General features: G+C 37.1%; 1 protein-coding gene across 2 annotated transcripts in view; it reads left to right on the plus strand.

The window, feature by feature from the left end:
- Nucleotides 1-27,119, plus strand: part of LOC124372214 (apoptotic protease-activating factor 1-like) — a 46,058-nt gene that overhangs the window by 12,712 nt on the left and 6,227 nt on the right. For both annotated transcript variants that reach the window (XM_046830581.1, XM_046830582.1), the window contains exons 5-7: nucleotides 1,339-1,480; nucleotides 25,596-25,775; nucleotides 26,226-26,471. In XM_046830581.1, the coding sequence (XP_046686537.1) occupies nucleotides 1,339-1,480; nucleotides 25,596-25,775; nucleotides 26,226-26,471 (568 nt within the window). The remainder of the gene's footprint in view (nucleotides 1-1,338; nucleotides 1,481-25,595; nucleotides 25,776-26,225; nucleotides 26,472-27,119) is intronic.

The following is a 27,119-nucleotide window of genomic DNA, read 5'->3' on the forward strand; positions in this document are numbered from 1 at the left end:
TCTTAAAATATAGCTATTTCTCTGAACCTCTGTTAATCCCTTTAAAAATAGAGTGGTATTCTTGGATCACTTTGTATGTTATCAGACAGTCTCAAAATGTTTAAGAATGGCAGAAATTTGATTGGTAATGATTTTGTTTCAATCATTCTTAGGTAAAATAAATGCTATAAGGATTGGAAAATTGAAGAATTGTGAATAAATGTTTTAAAGATTTACCCATTACTACTTTCAATTTGTAACAAATATCTTCTAACATTAATAAGTATTAAAAAACAAGGATTATTCATTCAAAATTATCAGTTGAAAATTTACAAACACAATAAATAATGAGACATATGACACTAGCGAAAACAGCACAACACAGCAGTGACTTCAGATGGAGATTCCAGGTTAGCTTTGTACCAAATACAACGCACATATACTTAGTTTCACTGGATCTTCAAGCTTAAATAGATCTTCAATTTAGTGAAAAATTTAAGTTCTCATAAAAACTAATGTAGCTATGCATACTTTTTCAAACACCAACCATTTTGTATCCTGTTTTTTATTTTTCTTGTCTGATAATTAAATGGGCATTAATTTTATTAAGCTCAGTAATAGCTACGCACAAGAGAATCATGCAGGCAAGCCTTTCAAGAAACTGAAGATTCTCACTGTGGTTAACCTATACATCCTAGAAGCTGTGACCTACGTACACCTGAAATCACCCGATGAGGTGATGACTGGAGCACAGCAACATGACTACAACACTCAGCATGCTGCAAACTACCATCTTCCAGCTCACCGCCTAGCGTCCATGGAGAAGAAGCCAACATATGTCGGAGCAAAGCTGTGGAACGCCCTCCCACTAGAACTGAAGAAGAGACCGACTGCAGTTTGGACACAAACTAAAACTCTGGCTTCAAGACCATCCATTTTACACAATAAATGAATTTTTAAACAGAACCTTCTAACCTGCTGTAACAAAATAAAATCTGACGATTGTACTGTTCTCTAAGAATATGTTCAATAAAGAATAATAATAATAATAATAATGCTTTTCCTGATATAGTTAAATGATGTGCATGGAAGTTTGCACAATATGTTTACAATTAAAATTGTACAAGTCTGATATTTTATCTCAAATGGGGTAAAGTCTAATAATATTCTTATATTTTTATTACTAAATTACATTGACTATTCATTTTTCAATATTAGGAATATTATACTGTATATTATATTCTTTGTGCTCCAAATACAAATGTCCTACTGATAAGTGATCAACAGCAATAATATTGTTGATTTGTAAAAATTTAAAACTGTTATTATTTTAATCACTTATATATTTTTTTATTTCAGAAACTTGAAGAGACAAAGCTATGGAGGTGTTAAAGTTATGCCAAATACAATTGATTTATGTATAAATAACTTAGCTCCAGAAAAACAAAATAAATATCAAGATTTTGCTCTTTTTGTTGAAGATGTCAACATAAAAACTGAAGTAAGTTGTTGAAATGATGGTCATAAAGTATGGTATAAAAGGGTATAATGTACTAAATATGTAATAATATGCAAGCTGGAAGTGTGGAGAGGACGATGACTTTGCAGACATTACAGTTGTCAACTATTGCACTTACAATAAATAAAAACTTGATGTGCAAGCTCTTAATAATATAACGATTGGGGCTTCCTGATTGTTGTTGAAAACTGCCATTTCAGTACATTCAAGAGCCGTAGAGCATTCAACTGTTGGGTTAAGACTGCATCAAAAAATGCAAGCTTTTATCAAGAAATATTGGTATAAGGCATTTCAATTGAAAGATGAAGAATTTACTTGATATTTCTTGTATAGACACTTAGATTAACATAAATTCTACGAGGTTTGTCCAAAAAGTATCTGACCTTGACGTCTGGCATGAACTGACATTACTCGGGTGGCAACGGCAATTTGGTCCCCTTCAAAGTACTCTCCCCTCCACAAGCCACTACTTTATTCCAACGCTCCTCCCACTTCCGGAAACACTCCTTAAATTCATTTTGCGGAATGGCTAACAGGTCCTTCGTCGCATTTTGTTTTATTTGTTCAACATCGTCAGTAGTATACTTTTGGCCGTTGCTGGGACAGAGCACCCGAGACCGGTTCTGGGACAAACCGTGTGAGACCGAATCTGGGACAGAATTTTTAGAGAGCGACTAAGAGTGTGAGTACGGGTGGTCAGAACCGCGCCGCGCGAATCACCACGCATGTCATCGCTGTCCCGCCACCGCAATTTTTTTAGAGAGCGACTAAGAGTGTGAGTACGGGTAGTCAGAACCGCGCCGCGCGAATCACCACGCATGTCATCGCTGTCCCGCCACCGCCACCACCCACGCGTTTTTATTTACCAACAATTGTGAGTATGTATGTGTTTGTGATTTACTGATCAGATCTAAATAGACGAATGTTGTTTGCATGGTTTGTTTTCTGGAGCAGTTGGTTGTTTTGGTCTACAAGTGTGATTGTGATCTGTTGAATCTTTCGTAAACCGCTCCGAAGAGGTATGTAGTGTTTTTCTTGAGGTGATTGAGATATTTTTGTAGCCGTGTGGTACATTAGGGGAAAAGGAGTAGAGGATTGCTGTCTCCAAATGTTTGTGAGAGTGAACATCATGATTGACAAGACTGTTGTTGACAATATTGCAGTGTATCTCGATGACATCAACGGCTTCTGAGATTCGGTGGATTCGATGCAATTACATTTTCATTTGAGTTGAAGTAAGACGATTCTTTTTGTAAGTTTGTTGCATCAGATTTTTCAAAACCTAAGAGATCACTAACGGTTTTATCCAAGTAGAATTTAATTGGAGAATTAATTGATATTTTGTCACCGTCTTTAAAGATCTTGAAATCATCAGAATTTATACTAAGATTCAACGATTTTATGCAATCTCTGAAACTCTTTTCAAGTTTTTTCAATGGTCCAGTAACCGCATTGAAGTATCAGTGGTTTCGGAATGAAATGTATTCCCAAGTCCCAAAAATAGACTTTTGCATGTTGCAACAAGTTGTATATGTTGTTCTCAGAGTAAAATCCAACAAGAGCCATATAATACTCTTCGTTTGGATCCAAGTGGATGGGGTGTTCTAGATGGAGAGTCAGTACAGACTCAGTTCCAGTTAGTTTGAGTAATGGCATGGTTGCAGTTTTTTTATATACTTATAATTCTATACAAGTTTTAGATGAAGTTGCTACCATCATGGAAGTCTTCAAAACCTCTTTCCATATATTTTTTATTTCGTTGTTGAATTTTTTTCTGCATGATGTATATCTTGCCTTCTAATTCACTCAATTGAACTTTGACAACCACATCATATGGCTCCCACTGCTTTGCTCACTTGAACCAATTCTCTGGTGGTTTTTTCAGTAGGAAGCTGCCCCATATCTTTTTCACCATTTACGGTACTAGTGGGGACAATCTCGATCGCATTTATTATTTTTTTCCGATTTTACCAAATGCGATTCCAATAATTTCTTGACTTCGAATAAATCTTGTGAGACTTTTGATACATCACTTGCAAGCTCAATTATCTCGTTAGGAGAAGGGTCTGAATTGGGTTGAGTTGGTATTTGATCCAATTTCAATTTCGTCTCCAAATCTGTTGAAAATAAAACCACGGTTTCCATGCATTTTTATTGTTTCTTATACTACGAAGAATATGTTCCCAGTCCTCACCAGCTGAATCTCGTCGTAGAACCTCCAGGCACAGATGTCCACAGATAGGAGGATCGTCAAACCCCTGAATACGCTCTGAGTTATAAACCAACCCTTTTGGCCCCAAATACCTGACTACTTCTATTGGAGGATTGACATCACCATATGAATCAAAATAGAATTTCTTTTCACCACGTTTCACATAACACGTCCAGTGAGTACCACCAGATGAAAGGTCACCAAGATTTACTATACCACGTTCGATATTTGTAGGTTTGTCTGGAAGTAACTGTCGCATGAAAAACACCTCTAAACTCATTAATGTTTAATATACCTGCTAATTTTTCTATTTCACCAAGAGACAGCGGGAAGATCTCTTTTTTTTATTCACAGACAACAATGCATCAAGCTTCCGACCAATACGATGTTTCAACCCTCTACCCGTAGGGTCTTTTTCAATAATGGTGTCCAACTCCTCATCGACTAAACTCTTTAACCAAGGTATAAATTTTTCTCTCAGTAAAGGAGCCAACTTTCTTCTTATTAATGGAGAGATGAAGCGTTTACCTCCAGGAACTGACGAATCCACCATTTCCATAATTTCCTTCAAAAACCCTCCTTGTTTATTAGATACGAGTTGGTTGTAACTTAGAAGCAATTGTAAACCTTTTTTGTTCTTAACAGCTCTAGAAACGGCTTTGTGTTGCTCTCCAGAAAGAAGTATACGATCACTTCCGTGAGACAGCTGTTCATTAGATAATCTGATTACTGTAGGTTTCCGTCTTTTGTACGCTGTACGAAGCTTACGTTTTTGAGCTTCGGATAGCCGAACTGTATAATTATGCTGACTTTCCATTCTATACGCTTTCTTATATACAAAACACTGACATGAAAACAATAATTGCCGCCTACTAATGAAAAAAAAAAAAAACATTTTTATTTTACTTTTTTTGTTTTTTGTTGTTTTTTTATTTGTTTTTACAGGAATTTGATTATGTTTCGAGTAATGTCATATGAGAAATGTGCCTCAGATACAACAACAACATATGCTGTGGTGCCGCTACTCCCCTGTGGAGATGCAATAGCTTTTACAAAATCTAATTCAATCTGAATGTCACTTCGAGATCTGTCTGTTGTTGGTTGATGTAGATGTGTGTCAATTACAACCAAAGGTGAGTTATCAATAAATTCTTTCAGGTTTACTAACACGTTATTGTCTCCGAAGTTTATTTTTCGGAACCCTAGGTACTGATCGTACATGATCCTGTATATACCATTAGTAATATCAAAATTCTGCAATTCCTGAGGGTAACCTTTCTCCATTAATTTTCACAGACACATTTTTGATGTTGCAGCTGTCAAATCTACTGGGATCTTTTGCCTGGGTGTTTGTTCTGTTTGTCTGAAGTGCGATTATAACAAATCTAGGATTGTACACATTTCTGTAAACACACCTTGTAATATCGAAGCTGAATGATGAACCGAACACCCCTCTTTTGTCGATGCATTGCCATTGAAAGAAGTTGTAGACTAAAGCATCCTTGTCACTCAGATGTTTTCAAACCATCAATTAACTGAATTTTGGAAGTGCTGGTATAATCGACTATGGGGACTCGTAACACAAACGACTCTATCACAATTTTCCCATCGCCAGGATCCGTTGCTGTGGACCCTGCCCCTTTCCAGTGAAACAACGCATCATTATCTTCATTCCTAGTAAATGTGATTTCAAAACCTCCCTTGTACATCGGGTAACGTAGGTGGTCAAAGAACCCTAATCCTAAATGCCCAAGTGTGCCGAGTGCTTCAAACTTCCCACCTCCTGTAAACGATGATGAGAAACCACTACTTGAGAGTGTTTGTTTTTCAGTGTTACTGTAACTAACAATCCCCTTTATAGTGCTGGTTATGCCGGGGAGTTCTACTGTGTCGATCAATGTATTGTGTTTCCTCAGCTCTATTCTTGAAAACAAGAAGGCCGCGAAGTTGTCTACCAGTTTGACGGTAGAGTTAGTTTGATAATCAGATCCATCAGATTTTTTGCACATACTTTCCTTGAATGTGGTACATTATGCGTGAATCATAAAATGCGTCTCCATGATCCAGTTTGAATGTTGTATTGTTGTTGGGTGCATTGAAGTTGAGCTCTGAAACTGGCATTGCAGTTCTATACTCACTTCTTGCTATACCGCTCGAAAATTCAATATACAGTTTCTCCATCACTGGTTTTACCACTGATCACTGTTCTATTATATCCTCTCTTATATATAGGGTAAAAAATTATTTGCTTTCATTGCTTTATATATCTGATGGGTAGATACATCCTGAAGTTCCTAACCCCATACCGAGTTTACGTTTCAACCACATTCCTCCTGTTGTTGCTAGACCGACCATATACGCTCATTCAAGTCAGCATCATCTGAGGTAACCCTCTCCCAAGCTTTCTTTTGTAATATTTTTGTCCGCCTCCCACCTGTCTTCTGTGTTTTTATGATCCCTATACCATATATCATGCTTCTTACAAGCTTCATCGAGGGGATTAATTCCCTTATCTCCCCTAACAAGTCTCTTGTCAAGCTGGGTGCCGGGCCCACAGTAGTTGTACGTATCAAGATTCCAGTTCTTGGGCGCATGTAACTCGAATGGTAACTTGTTAATGATGTCGTTCAAAAGCCCTTTACCTTCTATAACATGTTCAGGCAAAAACAGACAAACATCTGACTAGGTACTTCAACCCTTTAGGTGTAGCAATTAGGTCTTCCATTTCATCGTGAAGGAAATCAACTACAGACAGTTTTTCATTATGAAAGTTGTTGTTTCCAGCTTCTTCCTGAGCTTGAATGTAGTGTAACCTGTCAATGAGGTCTTTGAAGTTCTTTATGTACTTATATTCGACCCGGACTTTCATTGTAAACCTTTAACCCTGAACCAATTGTTGCCACTTTTCCATTCACCAACTCATCCCAAATAGGTTTTATCATATGTTTCCACTTTAGTCCTTGACTTGATTTGGGACGATTACTTTTGGGATTGTTTCTTTGGAAAAGCGAGTTTGTCCTCACCAATATGTCCTTGTAAGAGTTCCAGTCTTCATCGGTGTACAGATCCTTCTCTACTATATTGTTTTTCGTCAACAATCTCCAAAGACCCTCAGTCCCTTTGTATTTCTTTTGAGAGCTGACTAATATAATGTCATCATAATCAAATGTAATCGGTTCGGAACCGATCATCGGCTGCTCTAGATTTTCATCGTACCAAATACCAAACTGTTTGTCGTTGGATTTTGGAAGGTATCGGGCTCCTAGAGAACCAAGTGTTTACTACTTTAGAATCCATCAACTGTTTCATCGATTGCTCCTTGAGGTTGTACTTCTGGCTCATCATCGTAATCTACATCCTCAAACGTTCGACGATCTGATGCTTGAGGTTGAAATCTTACCAACTGTTTCATACGGTTTTGACTACGTATATTTTTGTGTTTCCAATTCTCTATGTTGTTGTTCCCTAATGGCTCTGGTGATTGGTTCGTACTTTTTCTCATTTTCACGAACATCTTCTAACTCTTTAAAATGAGTCTGAGCAAACTCACTTTGTAATTTCCGGTTTAACTCATCCAACTTTCGAGCTTTAGAAACAGTGAGCGGTCGATCATGTGTTATTGATATGTTACGATTGGTAGACGTCTCATTAGCATTTGATGATATAGTATTTTTGTTTTGAGAAGTTTTTTAATTCATCCTGTTCAGCACGTTTGAACTTTGCAGCCAAGACAGTCTGAATTTTTTCAAGTCGCCTTGCTTCTTTTGCATCTAGTTTTATTCGCCATGTTGTATACTTATAGTAATAGATACAGCGTTATTCTTCAAATCTTTCAAGTCACGTTTACACTAGAACGTCAAATTACGTTTATGAACGTCAAATTACGTTTATACTTAAACGTCAAATTACGTTTATGAACGTTAAATTACGTTTATACTTAAACGTCAAATTACGTTTAATGAACGTTAAATAACGTTTATGAAACGTTTAAATTACGTTTATACTTTAAACGTCAAATTACGTTTATGAACGTTAAATAAACGTTTATGAACGTTAAATTACGTTTATACTTAAACGTCAAATAACGTTTATGAACGTTAAATTACGTTTATACTTAAACGTCAAATTACGTTTATGAACGTTAAATAACGTTTATACTTAAACGTTAAATTACGTTTATGAACGCCAAATTACGTTTATGAACGTTAAATTACGTTTATACTTAAACGTTAAATTACGTTTTATGAACGTTAAATTACGTTTTATACTTAAACGTCAAATTACGTTTATGAACGTTAAATAACGTTTATGAACGTTAAATTACGTTTATACTTAAACGTCAAATTACGTTTATGAACGTTAAATTACGTTTATACTTAAACGTCAAATTACGTTTATACTTGAACGTCAAATTACGTTTATACTTAAACATCAAATTACGTTTTATACTGGTACGTTGTACAGCGAAGTATTATTCAACACTTAGTTTCCTTTTTAAATTGCACATGTATTTCCTTTTTTGTGGTTTAGCTGTTGTATTAATAGATATGAACCCATGAGGTGTTTTCCAGCACTCAAAACAGAGAGCCCTCAAATTGGTTGAAAGTCATGTCAGAACCTACAAAGTCCTGGAACACTCTCTTTGTATAGTACTTGTTCATTGTAAACAGACACAACAGATTAACATTGTTTCGTATGACCTGCATATCAACTCGACCATAGCTCTGACTCAGGTAGACACAAGAAATCCCTTTATGACGTCCTCTAATGAAATAGTCTTTGATTTTAGTTTGCTCTTCTAGGAGGCAGTCATCAAACACCACAAGTGAGTTTGGTTTGCAGTCATCGATAGAAATGAGATCTTCACAGGACGAATAGAAAAACGCTATTTGTCTTCTAAGGTTTTTTTCTAATCTACTGTATTGTTCACGCAGATCTACATATGCAGGTTGTTCTATTGAACGACTGAAACACGTATAGATTCTTGAACGGAACTCCATCTTTGTTGTAAATGAAATTCAATAACAAGTTCGTTTTACAACCACTCCCAGACGGTCCTACAATAAGACATCGTAACGGTCTAGGTAAAAATTGGTCTTCGAATTTATCTTTGCAATACACTTGAATTTCCATAGTATGTTCTCTTACATACATTTACAATTTAACAGTTTTCGCATATTCTATAATGAACCCCATGCTAGGGTTCGGATATTGTCTTCGAGTACGAAACGCTTGTCGTCCTTTGATGAAAGTACCACTTTATGGTGTGTTCTACGCTGTAGAGATTGTGTGCTTGACTCCGAATTGTATTCATCGTTTTGTAGTGCTCGATGTTACTAAACAAACAGTCTTTATAGTTGCTAAAGGTAATTTCATTTTCAACTACAGCTTTTTTCACGCCCTTAGACCTCTTTATGAAATGGTTGTCTTCTATATTGCTCGCATACATCTTGGATCGTAGTCCTACAAACTCTCGCATGATTCGACCATTAAGTTCATCTTTCATTTTTACCCAGAACTTTTTTGTTTACGTGGGGAAGCCCATATTGGTTGGGGTTGGGGTAGTCACTTGTATCAAATAATCCAATTAAATGTTTCATGTCTTCGTAGAAGTTTTTAGTTTTGATGTCATATATCAGGGAATCGGTATCGGTGTACACCATTTTTATATTAGACCCATACTTCTCTTTCATTACATTGTAGTGGAAAATCATACATCAGTGTCTTTGATATGTCTAGAATACTCATACCTACGTAAATAGGTTTATTTAACAAAAAGTTTTTTCTTACTAAAATGTACAGCAACTAGGTTTTCTGTGAAGATGGTTCGACTCTTAAAGTTCGGTTTTGCTAACCCATCTTTCCACTAATTTGGACTTAGTACCCAAACGAATGTCCACACGATTTCTCATATTTTCCATAGTTTTTCCAAAAACTGAGTTGTTCATAAGTTTGAAAAAGTCTTTTTCTCAAAATCATTTTTTCGCCTTTGTACGCTCCATGGTATTCAGATTAATGTACGGCTGCAACCAATTGCTTTGACTGAAACTAAGAACTCTAATGAAACATGTTTTAGTTTCATACCCAGACTCAAATAAAGCTTTAAATTTTTGTAGTGTACGACATACTTTTCTTTGCTGTAGAGAGTTGTCAGAAGCTTTGCCATTTTCGATCCTGGTGGGACTCTACGTTCTGGAGCGAGAGGTAGATCAGAGTGTACGTCGTGTAGTTCTTCAGGATATTCCAAATCAACTTCTAATATGTAGCCTGTGGGTGAATCGTCACTAACTTTCATTACATCGATGTCTGTACTGCTCCACTGAAAGTTTGCATATGGTAGTTTTACAGACATTGCCCACCCATACAGGTTGTTTGCATCCAAGTACATGAGGTAATTGTTTGGTTTCGATTTGTCGTAGTCTTTCATGTAGGGATTGTTTGCCTTCGCATATCGATGAGAACACTGTGAAATACCACCACGAATACCCTTTTCAACCATGAGTACCATATCGATGTCAGTCAATAGAGACAGTTCGACTTTTGTAATTTTCAGCATTGCGTTCCAAGCCAACCCAGGTGCTGTGAAATACCATGCAGGATCTAATTTGTATGTATTGAGGACATACATCCCTGAAGTTTTCCATAACATCTGCAAGCAGTAAGACATCGGTTTCGTTATATAGCATTGTATATTCTTTCATGTTCTGAATGTTAAAGGCGGTCCATACATCGCACGCATGTTTGTAATCTTCATTTGTTATGTGTTGTTTATTCAGTCTATTGTAAAATTCTTCTTGACTAGGTAGTGATGTTTCACTATATTTTTCTATACTGTCCATGTAGTCGTAAGGGTACACTCCTTTTCGTAGCAATAAATTGAGGTCCTTACCATTGTAATATGTTGAGATGTGTTTGAATTGAGATCTAGTCAGATTCTTTGCCAACCTATCGAGACTTTGTGACATGAACTTGAATGAATCGATGAATCGTAGTTCAATTCCACCTTCCACACTGACCGTAAAGGAAATGTACCGCTCCTCGTTGTTGGGTATCAATGATATGCGATTTTGGAACTTACCAAACTCTTTAATGAATAGGTGAGTGTCGTAACCTGCTAAATTATGAATGAAAACAGGAATGAACCTAGGTTTTTTGAAATTGATGTTACACTTGTTGTGAGCTGCTCCTCTAAACAAACCCGTCAAATGGTTATGGTCTCTAACACGATCATCACCAAGATAATTTCCACAGATATGACATGTAGTAGTAGATTCAAACATTTCCTGTTGCTCTTTTGTCATCAATTGCATGGGGACTATTGCTTCACTCTTGTAAAGTTCATTAATCCTTATCGACTCCTCAATCAATGATTTTACAAATACATGTGCAGCATCGTCTCCAAAGTATTTAATCGGTGGTTTGGGAAAAAAAGCCGTTCTCTGACACCCCATACATACAGAATGAAATGGCATTATGTTTCTGATATTTAATAGTGAACGATTGATGATTACCATTACAATCCACTTTACACGGTTGACATGTTGAAATAGGTGCTAGACAGCATTCAAAGTCTGCGTAATACACAAAGGGCACTCTCATTGAGCAATTGAAATCTTTAAATCTAATTACAGTTCCTGGCTCTGGTAGTTCCAATTTTCACAGCATCGTGTGTGTTACAGTCTTCTCTATGCTTGATGAGTAAATCCTCTCTCGTAAAGTGTTGCAAACACCTATTGCATATCCACATCTTATGTCCATTTCGTGAGATCTGTGAACTAACCAAACGGGACATATCTTTGATCCAACAGTAGTGAGTGTTTGTTTTTTCTCTGATAAACAGTAGATTAACATGTTTTTTTTCCATCTCGTTATCAGTTATTCTCAGCGGGAATATATCGAACTTGTCATCATAAGCATAGACATTAACAGAAATTCCACTACGTCTTTCAAACTTTGGCTATATCATCAAGTTTCATGGGGCATTCGCAAGTTGCTAGTGCATGAAGCAGCTCTCGTTTGAAAGGTTCGTAATTGCTGATTCTTTCTGGATGAACCTTAACCGGGTGTAAAGCTGCCAGAATAGACCACATAAAACATTTCTGATCTTCGTTTTTTTACATTAATAACAGCCTTTTTGGATTGAATCTGTTTTGGTAGAACCACATAGCTGGATCCGTGAAAAGGAACGTATCGGTTGACTCTGATCTCCAAAGTCTTTCACACTTTTTAGTGACCATTGAGAACCGTTTGCCTCAAACTCCTCCATCTCAACCAACATCTTAAGTTTTGCTGAGTTATAATAGTCAGACAGAGACGTTGTCGAGTAAAGAATTTCATTTTTCGTTTTAAAGTTCATGACTTGAGTCACCTCCACATCGTTTATTATTTTCTTGAATTCAGCATGATAAACCATGTTTACCTTAAGATTTTTTTCTGTTACAGCTTCCTGAAGTTTTTCAACAACGAGTGGTTTGCATATCTCAAGAAACATTTTTGGATCTTTGATCCCACGTTTGTTCATAATCACATACGTTTTCAATCTTCCCGTGAATGCTGACTGGACTTCTGATATTTCATCAAGTATTGTCTGTGACTCCTCTGGAGTACGTACCGGAACCAGATGAGGTGTTGAAGGCGATTCTGTTTCAGACAGAAGCTGTCTCTCTTCCATGGTAGGGCTAATCGAATTCTCACTATTAATTGTACTAGTCGGTGTCTCACTAATAATCTTTTTTCACACCTGTAGGAATCTTTTGTGGTCTAGTCGGTTTTCGGATCATCGCTTCAAGAGCTATATCGTTTGTATTGACCTTCGGTACTTGTTTGATTTTCCCTTGGTCGTTTTGGGTATTTTCTTTCTTTACCAAACATGTTGATGTCTGGAGTGGGTGCCGGCTAGTCTTGGTGTCAGTCTCGTAATGGGTAATATTTCACTCCTGTATCGAGGACCTTCATGAAGTGCTGACAAACGGATATGGCGTTTCGATTGTTTGTGACGGTTCCAGTTGGATGACTCTATTGGTGTTTCACAAATCCAACACATTTTACTTTTAGGAGCTGGTTTGATTTCCATCTTTTTCAGACGTTCGTTATATGTCATACCATGCTGGTTGCTGGCACATTTCTTAGATTTTTGGTGCCGAGCCATGTTGGAAACCGTTATTTCCTTACTACATTTTGGACATGGTTTCTTCTGGGGTTTTATTTGAGCACGTACATCGGTCGGACTAAGCACGTTGTATGTTGGACTCTCTGGGATATGTAGTGGTGAATGGTATACAGGACTGTATGGTATATGCAGTGAATAGTCTGACGTATCCGGAACTTCAAATGGTGGTGGACCAAGTATTGATATAATTTTCGATGAAATCGGGGTGTATCCTTTTTACTGGTGGTTCAAACTTTGGAGCGTCGGCTGTAGATGGACCAATTATAGCTCTAATTTTGGAATAGAAATCTGGAGTGTCTAACATAGACAAATCAAAATCAGCAATCGCGTCTTGTTCTTCAGGTCTGAGATTTGAATAGGACTCTGGCAACATAGACATATCAAAATCAGCAATCGCGTCTTGTTCTTCAGGTCTGAGATTTGAATAGGACTCTGGCAACATAGACATATCAAAATCAGCAATCACGTTCTGGAATTGATTGTCACTCACAGCATCAGCGTAGTTTTCCAACATAGACATATCAAAATCCGGAGTTTGTCTGTCTAACTTGGACATGCATTTCTTTGTTTTTTTATGGCGGGACATGGAGGAGTTCCTGACTTCAGCACCACACCTTGAACATACTTGTTTCATCGAAGGAGGTTTTTCATTGAATCCGTTGGAAGAAGCATAAGCTGGTGGATTTGACGCTGACATACACTTCTTTGTTTTTTGGTGGCGGGATAGGTTAGATGCAGTAACCTCAGCTCCACAATTCGGACATTTCTTCATTGATGATCTTCGAAGACCATCCGTAGCATTGAGAAATGCTGTTTGCTTGCTAGCAGGAGAAGACGCCATTATTATAGAGCTGGCTACTCTCTTACTGTATGGGCGATTGACGATGGAAAAGGATGAGGTATGGATGCACTTCTTTGTTTCTTGGTGGCGGGATAGGTTAGATGCAGTAACCTCTTCTCCACAATTCGGACATTTCTTCATTGATGATCTTCGAAGACCATCCGTAGCATTGAGAAATGCTGTTTGCTTGCTAGCAGGAGAAGACGCCATTATTATAGAGCTGGCTACTCTCTTACTGTATGGGCGATTGACGATGGAAAAGGATGAGGTATGGATGCACTTCTTTGTTTCTTGGTGGCGGGATAGGTTAGATGCAGTAACCTCTTCTCCACAATTCGGACATTTCTTGACTGATGATCTTCGAAGACCATCCGTAGCATTGAGAAATGCTGTTTGCTTGCTAGCAGGAGAAAACGCCATTATTATAGAGCTGGCTACTCTCTTACTGTATGGGCGATTGACGATGGAAAAGGATGAGGTATGGATGGATGAGAATAGGAAGAGGAGTAGGAAGAGGGTGGGTGTGTGGGATGAGTGGAAGGAAGGATGAGAGCATTATTAATACATTTGACTCTGAACTAGAACATAGTTTTTTGTAACTCTTTTTCATAAAACGATCCTATTATTTCCTCACCAGACTGGTCTGCGATTTTGTAGGTAACGGGGCAAGTTTTGTTGACAGCCACAATCTGAAAAATTTCTCTTGTCCAATTTCTGCGGTATTTATTTCCAAATACATCTTTCTTTATAGTAATTCTTACGCGGTCTCCAACCGAAAGTCTGGGTGTCTGAATACTAGACATCGTCCAGTGTTTGCGTACATGTTTCTTAAAGTTTGTTCATTGCTTTGAATTCACTTCTGATGGGCTCATCTTTATAGTGCTATGAAATTTACTGTTATATTGACGTAGAAAGCTTCTGTAAATGTGACACCCATCTAAAAGAGTTTTGAATTTCAAAGTGCACTTTCATTTTTTCATTGAGAGTTCTATGGAAAACGCTCTATAATGGCACTTTTTTCCTCATTTTCAGTATGGTATAACTTTATTTGATTTTTGTGTGTTAAAAAAAACTCTCTAAATTCCTTATTAACAAATTCTCGTCCTTTATCCGTGTGAAGAAGGTTCGGGGGTTTGTGACCAACCAATTTCGCTCTTCTTAATATTTTACTAAACGATTTAGTAACCTCTTGTGAGCTTTTAGTTTTTAATGGTTCTGACCACGCATATTTTGAAAACGTATCAATTACATTAAGTATGTATCTGAATCCATCATTTTCCTTTGAAAACCTAATCATTACAACAAGGTCTGCAGCCCACAAATCATCAATACCCAAAGTTACAATTTTTCTCTTAGGGAATCGCTTAACCACAGGTTTATGAACCTCTAATGCTCGAAGCAGGATTTCTTTCCGACTTTTCTGCTTCATTAATTCCTGATACTAACTACAATTCACTTACAGTATACCAAACTAGTAATTTATAAGGTGCGATGTCTCGCGCGGCGCGGCGGTGACTGGACAGTGACGAGGCGCGTAACGATTGTTTGTATACTTATAGAAACAAGACGCGGTGTCTCACACGGCGCGGTGGTGGTGACGGTTCAGCAGTCTCGCGGCGCGCGGTGATGACGAGGCGCGTGCCGATTGCTTGGCGGTGACGGTTTCAGCAGTCGCGCGGTGCGGTGCTGACGAGGCGCGTGCCGATTGCTTGTACACTTACAGTAACAACGCGTGGTGGCGGTGGCGGGACAGCGATGACATGCGTGGTGATTCGCGCGGCGCGGTTCTGACTACCCGTACTCACACTCTTAGTCGCTCTCTAAAAAAATTGCGGTGGCGGGACAGCGATGACATGCGTGGTGATTCGCGCGGCGCGGTTCTGACCACCCGTACTCACACTCTTAGTCGCTCTCTAAAAATTCTGTCCCAGATTCGGTCTCACACGGTTTGTCCCAGAACCGGTCTCGGGTGCTCTGTCCCAGCAACGGCCAAAGTATACTACTATCGTCAAATCTTTTTCCTTTCTAAGGAGTTTTTAATTTCGGAAATAGCCAGAAGTCACAAAGAGCTATGTCAGGACTGTAGGGAGGCTGTCGTAGTTGGTTGATGTTGTGTTTGACCAAAAAACGCTGAATAAGTCGACAGTTTCTTTTAGTCTTCTGTCAGCAGCCGAGGAACAAATTTTGCCAAAAAAACGGTTCATTTTTAAATCTTCGTGTAAAATTTTACAAACTGACGATTTTGGTATTCCTAAATCTTCTTGGAATGACCAAGTTTTTGGCAAAATTTAATGCAAATGCGCTGCTCAACACATTCAGTCATATTTAAATGCGACGCACACACACGGCTGTACTGTACGGAACAGAGCGCTGTGACTCACTGAGTGACCGGATCGTATTCAATGTCTAATATGGGAAGGAGTAGGCTCGCTCCTCCCCTCTAATAACCGGTTCGAGCGGGTCAGTTACGCCGTGGCCGCTTATTGGTCGGTGGTCGGATACTTTTTGGACAGACCTCGTACATGTAAAAAAATGATAAGTTAGTAAAAAAAATGCCAAATATTGTGTTTTTTTTTTAAACAAGTACTTGGTTAGACAAAAACAAGGCATCAATGGTTAATTTCTTACAACAAGTACAAAAGTTATGAATTTTATTAAAAAATCTGTTCAAAACGGCAAAATTGGCCTGGCATTATTTGCACGTCCTTTTAAAAACAGACTGGCTTTTTTCGTCCGTACTTGTAGAAAAACTGACACACTAAAAGGCTAAGAACTTGAAACTAAGGAATATTTTGTCAGCTCCTAGAACCAGGAGTTGATTAATCCCAAGCATTGTATTATACGTGATTGTATTATACAGACCAAATCCAAGATGGCTACCTGACTAGTCTTGCAGTGAAAGTGATCCAGTAATAAGTTTAGTTTTAAGTGGAAAATAGTGACTACATAATACTTCCTATGGACTATAACTTACCAGAAATTACTGTGAGTCATTTTCAGCCATTAAAAAATTCATAAAACAAAGTAATTAATAAAAAAATACTCATATTTGAAGCTACACTCTCAAGTGATCACATTTCATTTTTGGAGGTAGCAAATAAATGAGAAATCATAAACAAGGCCTATCAATATTAGTTAATACTGTCAGCAAGAAACATATTATAATGTACTAATATTTTTGCTGGTAGTAAAGCAACTAGAGTTATGACGTCATATAGAACTGAATAAAAAGTGTGACGTAGAACTTCAACGAGCAAAGTGACACCAAGTAAAGCAGCTGTGAACACAGACATCCAGACACCTAGGTCAGAGTGCCATGACCTGGAGTAGCTGACAGTGCACCTGACCTCAGGCAACATAGCTGCCAGACTGGCTGACTGATGCTTGGTGCACAGTTTGCTGATACTCTAAATGCTTCCTGAGTGCTTCATGAATATTAATGTCCATTTTTATTCATTTGACATAGTGAACCAGCCAAACACTTCATAAAAAACTGTCCATCTTTATCCACTGACATAGTGAACCAGCCAAACACTCCATAAAAAACTGTTCATTTTTATCCACTGACATAGTGAACCAGCCAAACACTCCATAAAAAACTGTTCATTTTTATCCACTGACATAGTGAACCAGCCAAACACTTCATAAAAAAACTGTCCATTTTTATCCACTGACATAGTGAACCAGCCAAACACTCCATAAAAAACTGTCCATCTTTATTCATTTGACATAGTGAACCAGCCAAACACTTGATAAAAACTGTCCATCTTTATCCACTGACATAGTGAACCAGCCAAACACTCCATAAAAAACTGTTCATTTTTATCCACTGACATAGTGAACCAGCCAAACACTCCATATAAAAAACTGTTCATTTTTATCCACTGACATAGTGAACCAGCCAAACACTTCATAAAAAACTGTCCATTTTTATCCACTGACATAGTGAACCAGCCAAACACTCCATAAAAAACTGTCCATCTTTATTCATTGACATAGTGAACCGGCCAAAACACTTCATAAAAAACTGTCCATCTTTCATTGACAACCATGGTCAAACCAAAAAAGGCATCCTCGAAATACCCTTGTGGAGTATGTAGTATTGGGGTAAAATACTCTGGCATTTTTTGCACTGGACCCTGTAAACTGTGGTACCATAATGGCTGTATTAACATAAAAGATAAGACTTTGAATGAAATGATAAAACACGATGAAATAAAAACCTGGAGGTGCAATGCCTGTGGCACCTTAACATCACCTACTTCATCAATAACACGGCCAAAATGTATCACAGCCTTCTTGTAATAAAATTGTTTCACAAAAAGTTCATACCACACCAGATTTAGAAGAAACAATGTTGCAAGCTCATGATGAGATAGTAACTCCTAAATCATACCACTTCAGATCTAGGTTAAATAGTTCCTTAAAAGAACTTGAAACCAGCTTATCACTTGCTAAACCTGAAGCAGAAGATGAGAAGCTGGCCATGGCCGCTAGAATAGGACTGGCACTAGAAGAGGAGAATAAGTTTTTGCAAAAAGAAAATAGCAAACTTATGGTAAACATAGTGAATTTGGAAGCCAAAATAGAAGAGGTTCAAAAAGAGGAAGAAACATATTTACGGAGGATTGAATCATTACTACAAAAACTAGAGGAAAGAGAAAAACAACTAGAGAAGGAAAAGCAATACTTCCAAGAAATGCAAGACATTTTTGAAGAGCATGATAAGAAACAATTACATATCATGGAAGGATATAATTATCAAAGACATTGACAATTTGAAATCCAAACTCCTGGAAAAAGAAACAACCACTCAACACAAGATTTCGGACAGACCTTGCCCTATCAGTGAAATAAAAGAACCTTCTAAAGCTCAACCTACAACTACTTGGATGTCACCAACTTTTCTTTGTGACCTTAAGGAATTAAAAGAAAAACAACGAGCTATGGAGCAAAAAATCGTACTATTGGAAGGAAAAATTGCTTCCCAAAGTCAAATTAAAAATACAGAAAATACTAAAGCAATTAAGCAAAACAGGAAAAAAACATGTTTCCGTCGAAAAAGAGATAACTCAAAAAACATGTTTAACATTACTAACATAGAAAATGAAAACGAGCTAGCAAATACCGCAACGAGTTTGAAGAGTTCATCTCCGAAAAGCGACGGCGACCTTCACATTTTACTACTTGATAGCGAGGCTGCAAGAGATGCCTCTCCTCAAGAACTTAACGATGATGAGGACAATGAAATCACTCAGACAAGAAGCATGAGCAGGAGAATTATTAGAGCTGTAGCAGTTAACTCTAATACCGGTCGCATCTCCACCATAGACCCTCAAGATATACCAGTGATTGGAAAGCTAAAACTGTCCGGCTTCATTCCAGATGAAATACCACTAATATCTACAACTCTTTGCAACGATGATGATAGACCTAAATTGTGTGAGATTGGGTTCTTTGACGTAGAAAAAACAAAATGCTCCTTGAAATTAACCTCAGAAAACAGCGAAGGATATTTTTAAAAGGGTGAAATGAACACAAACTCTCATACAATAGCTTTGTGACATTTTTAGGACAAAGAGAAGATCTACTTTGTAATATGTTTCTCATCAGAGCAAAACAACTGGAAAGAAAAACTTTTCAAATTTAACGAAACTATCAACGAATGCATCAAATTCCCAGTACTTTTCTCATTGGATGTAAGTGACATGCTTAGCTCGTTGCAACTAGGTATCACCAGTGTTGCGGATATCCTTCAAGTCTTTCAACAATTCTCCTGCAATGCATACTTACATAGATTCAGATTGTATACCATTGACAAAACAATTAAAAAATCTTTGGACAGAATACTTGAGGATCAATACAATTCACAACTTACAATATCCCGTTTGGCACCTAAGACAGGTATCTACAATGTCTGGAGAAGCAATGAGACTGTAACCCCTGCTCTACACTCAACTAAAATAGGAGAAGAATCAATGGTACAAAGCTTTGCAGTGGCTGCAATGGAAGAACAAAAAACACTATGGAAAACTGCAGAATACACACTTCTTCAAAAATTCTCCCAATTCTACAAAAATAACACACTAAACAACAGCACGTTGGACCAAATTAAGAAGAAGCTGACTGCTTCGAAATTCAGTTACGATGTAATTGATCTTAAGACGGGAAAAAAACTGCTTTTAGGTAACCATCCAAAAATAAATTATCAATTTGGCTTTGATGGTATTCATTTCATAGAACTTCAATACAACAACAATTTCAAGTACTCTCGGTTCCCTCGAGTGCCAAACCAACAAATGAAATTATTTTAGTCTCTGACGAAACAGTCATTATGAACCAAATCAGACTCTACAAAAGTGTAAAACACCTCCAAATTAAAGATCCCTCTAACATCAAAATCAAATTGGTTCAGGGAGTACCAGGGTGTGGTAAAACCACTTTTATCATCAATAACTATAAAGATGGAGACCTAGTGCTTTTCCCTACGAAAGAAGGGGCAAAAGATTTTCGAGAGAGACTAAGCCAGAAAACAACCAAACCGTGATGACACAAAGGATGCATGCAGGACAGTCCACTCATTCCTGATAAACAAGACAAAAATATATGGAATCGGGAGGCACCTACAAAAGAGTGATTTTTGACGAAGCCCTGATGATGCACGCTGGTGAAATACTCTATGCATGCGCATTAGCAAATGCTCAGGAAGCCCTTCTCATTGGTGACATTAACCAGATACCTTATATAAATAGAACAATACATGACTTAACCTACTACGACATCACGAAGCTGACAACTGTTGATAAAATCCTACACCATTCATACAGGTGCACAAACAGTGTGGCAGCTCTAATGTCTCATTTCTACCCACAAGGAATGACAACATGCAGCTCCATAAAGAAAGAAACTCAAACTTTTCAACTGGATGACATAAAAAAACTCAACATTGACAAACATGAACACAAAGTACTAGTGTTTAAACAATCTGAAAAACTGGAGCTACAAAAATTAGGGTATGATGTGTCATCTATCCACGAATATCAAGGAAAACAAACTGACCACATTGCGGTTGTACGAACATCAAAGATCCCAGAAGAGGAGCTATACAACTCTAAATCACACTGCATTGTGGCAATTACAAGGACACAGAAAAACCTTCAAATATTTCTCACCAGTGGCAAATGACACACTAAGCAAATGGGTGAAGCAAATGAACAGTTATTCGGACAATGATCTAGCAAAACATCTTAGGGCTGAATCACACATAGTACCACACACGCAAGCAGATAAACACATCCCAGTAAGTCAATCTCTTACACTTCAGACTCACAGTGCCTCTACTCTGGAAAATACGGAGAAGGGTAATAACACACCCTTGCCGATTACTCAAGAGAACTCAACCATGACACACCACACCTTGCTGCCACCCATTACAGTAGGTGAAGACCACCAAGAAACCCAGGAAAATGGACATGAGACAAAACTCACGAACAACACCTCTTCAGATCAATATTACCATACTGAAAAAGCTCCTTTTTTAGAATTTCGACGTCCAAGAAAGACAAGGCACAAACAGGGTACAAAAAAACACAAAATCAAAATATTTTGGAATTCTATCCTACACAAGATGAAATAGCTCCCATAACTATATTTCATCAAAATGTCCAAGGACTATAAAAAAAAAGTAGAGAGAATAAACCATCTAATGAATGATTTAAAACCAACAATACTGATACTTTCTGAACATGGATTGAGCACAGAAAAGCTATTACTTACCAAGATTAGTGGATATGAATTAGTAACATCTTACAGTAGGAAAAATCATAAAATGGGAGGAGTTGCAATCTATGTACAGGAAAAAACGTAACCTAAAACAGAAGCAATAGACATATCTAATAGGAACGTGGAACTGGTATGTGAAACTGCATTAACAAAAATTAATATCCAGAATAAAACACTCTATGTACTTGGTGTTTATCGTCCTCCAGGAGGACAAGTCAAATTAGCTGTTGACATATTAGCTGACGTACTTACTACATATAAAGCTGAAGCTAAACTCCAAATCTTAATGGGAGATGACAATATAGACAGATTAACTGTAAATACAGACAACACTTTCTTTGAGGATGAACTATCAATTTTTGGTATCAAGCGGCTATCTCTCCCAGAGACAAGGACTACTTATCACTCCAGAACATCTATTGATTGTATTTGCACAAACATATCAGAAGATATGGTGAACTTCACAGTAGTACAGACTGGGATATCAGATCATACTGGCCAGATTTGCACACCGTCAACATGCAAACAAATTTGTCCTCTAAGAAAGAAGCTACTGTGAGGAGAATATTTTCAAGGAAAAATCTTGACATACTTAAAGACGAATTCTTTCTGGAAAATTGGGAGAGAGCGTGCATGCTGCACCAGATGTTGAAGAGAGCTATAACTTGTTTTTAACAACAGTAAGACAAACACTAGACCATGTATGTCCTAAGAAGAAAGTACAAGCAAAACCAAGTAGGAAGCTTAATGTACAATACGATGAAGAAGTAAAAATTCTAAAAGAAGACTTTCTAACTGCCTTACACAGATATGAACTAACTGGAAATAATGATGACCAAATAGCAACGACAGAAAAAAAGAAAACCTACGACCTTAAACTCCGAAATCTCAAACGAAGCATAACAGCAGAATATATTAATCAGGCTGACAACAAGAGTAAAGCCATCTGGGACACAATCAACTCGGAGAAACAAAATAAACAAAAAGGTGAAGCAAATATGCAGTTGGAGATGGATGGCAAAATAGAGGATAACCCTGTTCTTGTGGCTGAACACTTTAATAAATATTTTTCGAAAATAGCAGCTTCCACATTGGAAAACAATTGGGAACAATTTAAAAACACAATAATAACTCACCAAATTACCCTCCCACAAAGTGATACCCGATTACTATTTTTAAAACCTACTAACACAAAGGAAGTCATTGCAACAATATCCTCACTAAAATCTAAGTTATCTTGTGGAGTAGACGAGGTTCCATCAAAGGTCGTAAAACACTGTGCCAAACAACTAGCACCTCCATTAGTCAGCATAATAAACAAATCATTTAGTTCAGGACAATTCCCCTCTGCTTTAAAAACTGCTAAAATATATCCAAAACACAAGAAAGGATCCCTCATCAAACCAGAGAATTACCGCCCTATCTCGCTAATATCAACACTCAAAAATAATAGAAAAGATTGCTCTGTCAAGAATGCTAGACTGCATGGAAAGAAATGAACTTATTACAAAAAATCAACATGGATTTCTCAAAGGTAGATCCACCACCACAGCTGTTACCAATTTACTTGAAAAAATCACAGACAACCTGGAAGATGGCAAACATGTCTCAGCTATTCTACTTGACTACAGCAAAGCCTTCGATTGCTTGGGTCATGACCTCATCCTGAGAAAACTCTTGACTTTAGGTATTGACGGCCTAGCAAAAGATTGGGTGGCTAGCTACCTGAAAGATCGCACACAAATTACTGAAATTCAACAAAATCTGAATGGAAAAAATGTGTATACAGATCAAAGCCACTGCCAGTGAGAAGAGGAGTGCCTCAAGGCTCAGTACTGGGCCCCTTTTTGTTTATTCTTTTCACCAACGACTTTTCTGTTTTTATCAATGATGACAATGTAGAGACTATAATGTACGCAGACGATACAACTCTTCTATTTGCAAATGACACATCACATGAATTAGTAACTAGCATTTTATCATCTACAGACAAAGCACTCCAATACTGTCTTCAAAACGACTTAGCTATCAATCCATCCAAAACCACACATATCAATTTTAGCAGAAGACATGAACAAATACCAGATATTCCCAGTATTTCAACAGAACAAAAGACAAAACTACTGGGGCTCACAATTGATGCTGACCTTTCCTGGGGAGATCATATTAATGCACTGACCAAGAAACTCTCATCTGGGATATTTGTAGTCAAAAGAATGATGTGGATGGGAGGCCCGGAATTAGCCAAAACAGCCTACTACGCGATGGTGGAATCTCACATTAGATATGGATTAATTTCTTGGGGCTCAACATCCGAGGCCAACCTTAACAAAATCCTGATCCTCCAAAAAAAAGCTATTAGAACACTTGCAGGCCTAGGCCCTACAGATAGCTGCAGAGAAGCGTTCAAGTCACTTAAGATCTTAACCGTCACATCACTCTACATACTTGCAGTTGTCATCTACACCAATCAGCTGGACCTTCCAAGAAATGAAGACATACATTCTTACAACACTAGGAGAGCAGCCGACTACAGTCTTCCTATTCACCACACAACAACATTTAGCAAAAAACCTTCATACATTGGCCGCAAAATCATCAACTCAATGCCACAAAACCTTAAGGACAAGAGAGGAAACCAGTTAAAAAATGAACTTCAGAACTGGCTAGTGGAGCGACCCTTATACTCGACCAAGGAGTTTTTTGACCTTTTATAAGATGACAAAACATTACAAAAAATTAATAAACAAATAGATACATAAAATTGTAAAGCAAGATTATCACATGTTGACGCCATTGTATTTCTTAAAGAAACTGCAAATAAAGAATATTGTCTATTGTCTATTGTCTACTTGATCCATAAATCTGTGAATGAAGATCGACGATGTGTGTGAAGATCGACAAATTTCACAGAGTTGTTTACAGAGTCCGTGGACTAGTCTAGTAGAGTTTATTTTGGTTAGCTCTACCCCTATGTCGTGTTAAGCCTTCCATACACATAACGATGTGTCAGACAATTAAAGTTGACTGACTCAACGTCTCAGTTTAGACGTGAACAAGCTTCTTACTCACACTCTGATTCCTTGTCAGATTACATGTATAAAAATAAAAAAAGTGATGTTATGTTTTGATATAGAGAAGAAATCCAAACCTAAACTCAACTACACTTGTCAATTTTCGTTTTCAGAGTGGCATGGCTTGGTGGATATCTTATCAGTTCATCGATCAAATATTCGTCTGAACGATATTCTCGCACACATGATGATCGGTCGGACAATTTGAACTGTTCAAACCAAATAATTATGTTTATGAGAAGCCTTATGACATGTTGTTTCATAATCAATGACTACAATGTAACGAACACGTTATGACAAACCACAGCCTTTTTTGTCAATAGTTATTTTATTGTTGTCTTGTCATGATGATCTGATTAAATTCTTGTATTATCTTAGGGCAAACAAAGTATTTCAGAGCCAGTAATGTATTACATAAATTATGCTCGTATTCTTGCAGAAACTATGGAGGGTATTGTTCGGTACTGGTGTTTACTTGTTCTACAGATTGGAAGTAAACCACAATTTGGTAAATTCCCTAACAGATGACTTTCTGATAAATTCTTCAAATATTGGTTGGCAGTGTGATATATTCTAAGCCATGATACTCTCGTGGGAATATAACTAGGACTGCAACCAACGATGAAAATCAGGAAAAGCCTGGATTATTCACATTTTATTAGAAACAAGTGCAAGAAGCTTTTGTATAACATATTTTTGAATATATGTGTTTATATAAATGTTACACAGTTTAGCCCCATTTCACCTTCTGCTTAGTGCAGTGGTTTAGATCTGACACTAGCACAGATTTGACTCCTGGAATCTAGAGTCTGAGGAATCCAGCAAGACTAAAACAGTAGAGTACCCTGGTTTTGGTCTTGCTGGGTATATGCACAAAGCGGAGGGTAAAATGGAGCTAAACTCAACATTCGCATTGAATCAACTCTTCCCACCATAGCCGTGTATGTGTTGTATTGTAATACTAAATAGCCAGCTTAATTAAAGCTTTGCTCAGTGTGAAGACATTTTTTTCTGTTTAGGTTCTTGAAATCTTATGGGGGCTGTCAAGTTTTGAAGTAACCAAATTGATGGATGAGTTTCTCACTAAATCACTTGTTGTACGAAAATACAACACTGGCAAAAAGTACTACGTCTATGCTGTTCATGATCTTTTACTTTATCACCTCAAGAAGCCATTAGAGAAAGAAGACAAACTTAAGGTAAAGTAAATTAAAAAGTACCGTACTTGAAGTTTGATGTAGAGTTGCTGAGAAAACACGTAGAGGATTCCTAATTCACATAAAGGATTTTTTACAACATATTCCATCGGTATTTAAAAAGAATTTTCCGCAAGAAAGAATTATAGACTGTTATAAATTTATAGTTAGCAGTTAAATTGATACAAAATTTTAGTAAATTTTACTTTGAACTTATTTACACTTAAATTTACATAAACATTGTAACTAGCTTTTACTTATTTCTAGTTAAATTTTCAAAATAAGCTTAACTAACTATAATTAATTTTCTTAATATATTTGTATCAAATGTAGTATAGGCTATTTTTAATTCCTTTATATTGTTTATAAATTATAGTATGTGTCATTGCTTTTATCATTACATTTGTACATGGTCTATTTGTCTTATGTGTAATTTCTCTCCTTCGTTTGCAGGACCTGCATTTGAAATTAATTTCTCGTTATGAAGAATCATGCAATGGCAATCTGGCATGTTTGCCAAAAAGTGATAACTACATCTGGTATTATATAGGTTATCACATTGCCAACTCAAGAAATTACAGTCTGTTCTTAAAATGGTATTTTAATTTGGACTTTGTTGAAGCAAAATTGAAAGTAACTGGACTAGCAGATCTGTTAACAGATTACAAACGATATAGCCATTTGTTTACCATCGGAAAGGTGAGTATACTGTACTACTAATTTTGTTTTCTGTTGGGGTAGTACGCAAGATAATTGTTTATTGCAAAGTAGTAGGTGGTTTGTTGAATCATTGGCTTCTATTTTTAAAGGATCTCAAAATGATCAGTAGTGTGAAAACCAGGTTTTAATCTCCTTTTTTAAACTTATATTCTCTGAAGTATAATGAAAAAGAAAAGCCCAACTATTATTTCAGTAGAAAAAGAAAATAATATAAATGAGGTTTTTATTATAAAATATTTATAAATTGGTGACTTTTAAGGTTAACATGTGCTGAAAGACAAATGAAATAACACATCAGATATTGTTCAAGACATTGCAAAATTGATACATACCTTTTCAGCTGCAGGTGCATTGGTTATAAGGCAGATTTATCTATCCGTTGTTGGTTTTCTTAAAATCAATACAGGCATTTCTTCTAAGAAAGACCGTGATTGTCAGCTGCACTAGTTTTAGTGGTTAGAAAGGGTGTGTATCAAAAGGGTTAAAAATATGAGATGATAATGTTTTTCACAGATCATATTTTACTTAGTTTCTTATTAGCTAAATTTAAACCCATCATACCAAATTGGTTCTTCGCTCCTAGGCAAGTAAACAAATATTTGGATGTGTTGTGACTATCTGTAATAA

The sequence above is a fragment of the Homalodisca vitripennis genome, unplaced genomic scaffold (genome assembly GCF_021130785.1).
Source record: "Homalodisca vitripennis isolate AUS2020 unplaced genomic scaffold, UT_GWSS_2.1 ScUCBcl_2747;HRSCAF=7811, whole genome shotgun sequence".
Lineage (NCBI taxonomy): Eukaryota > Metazoa > Arthropoda > Insecta > Hemiptera > Cicadellidae > Homalodisca > Homalodisca vitripennis.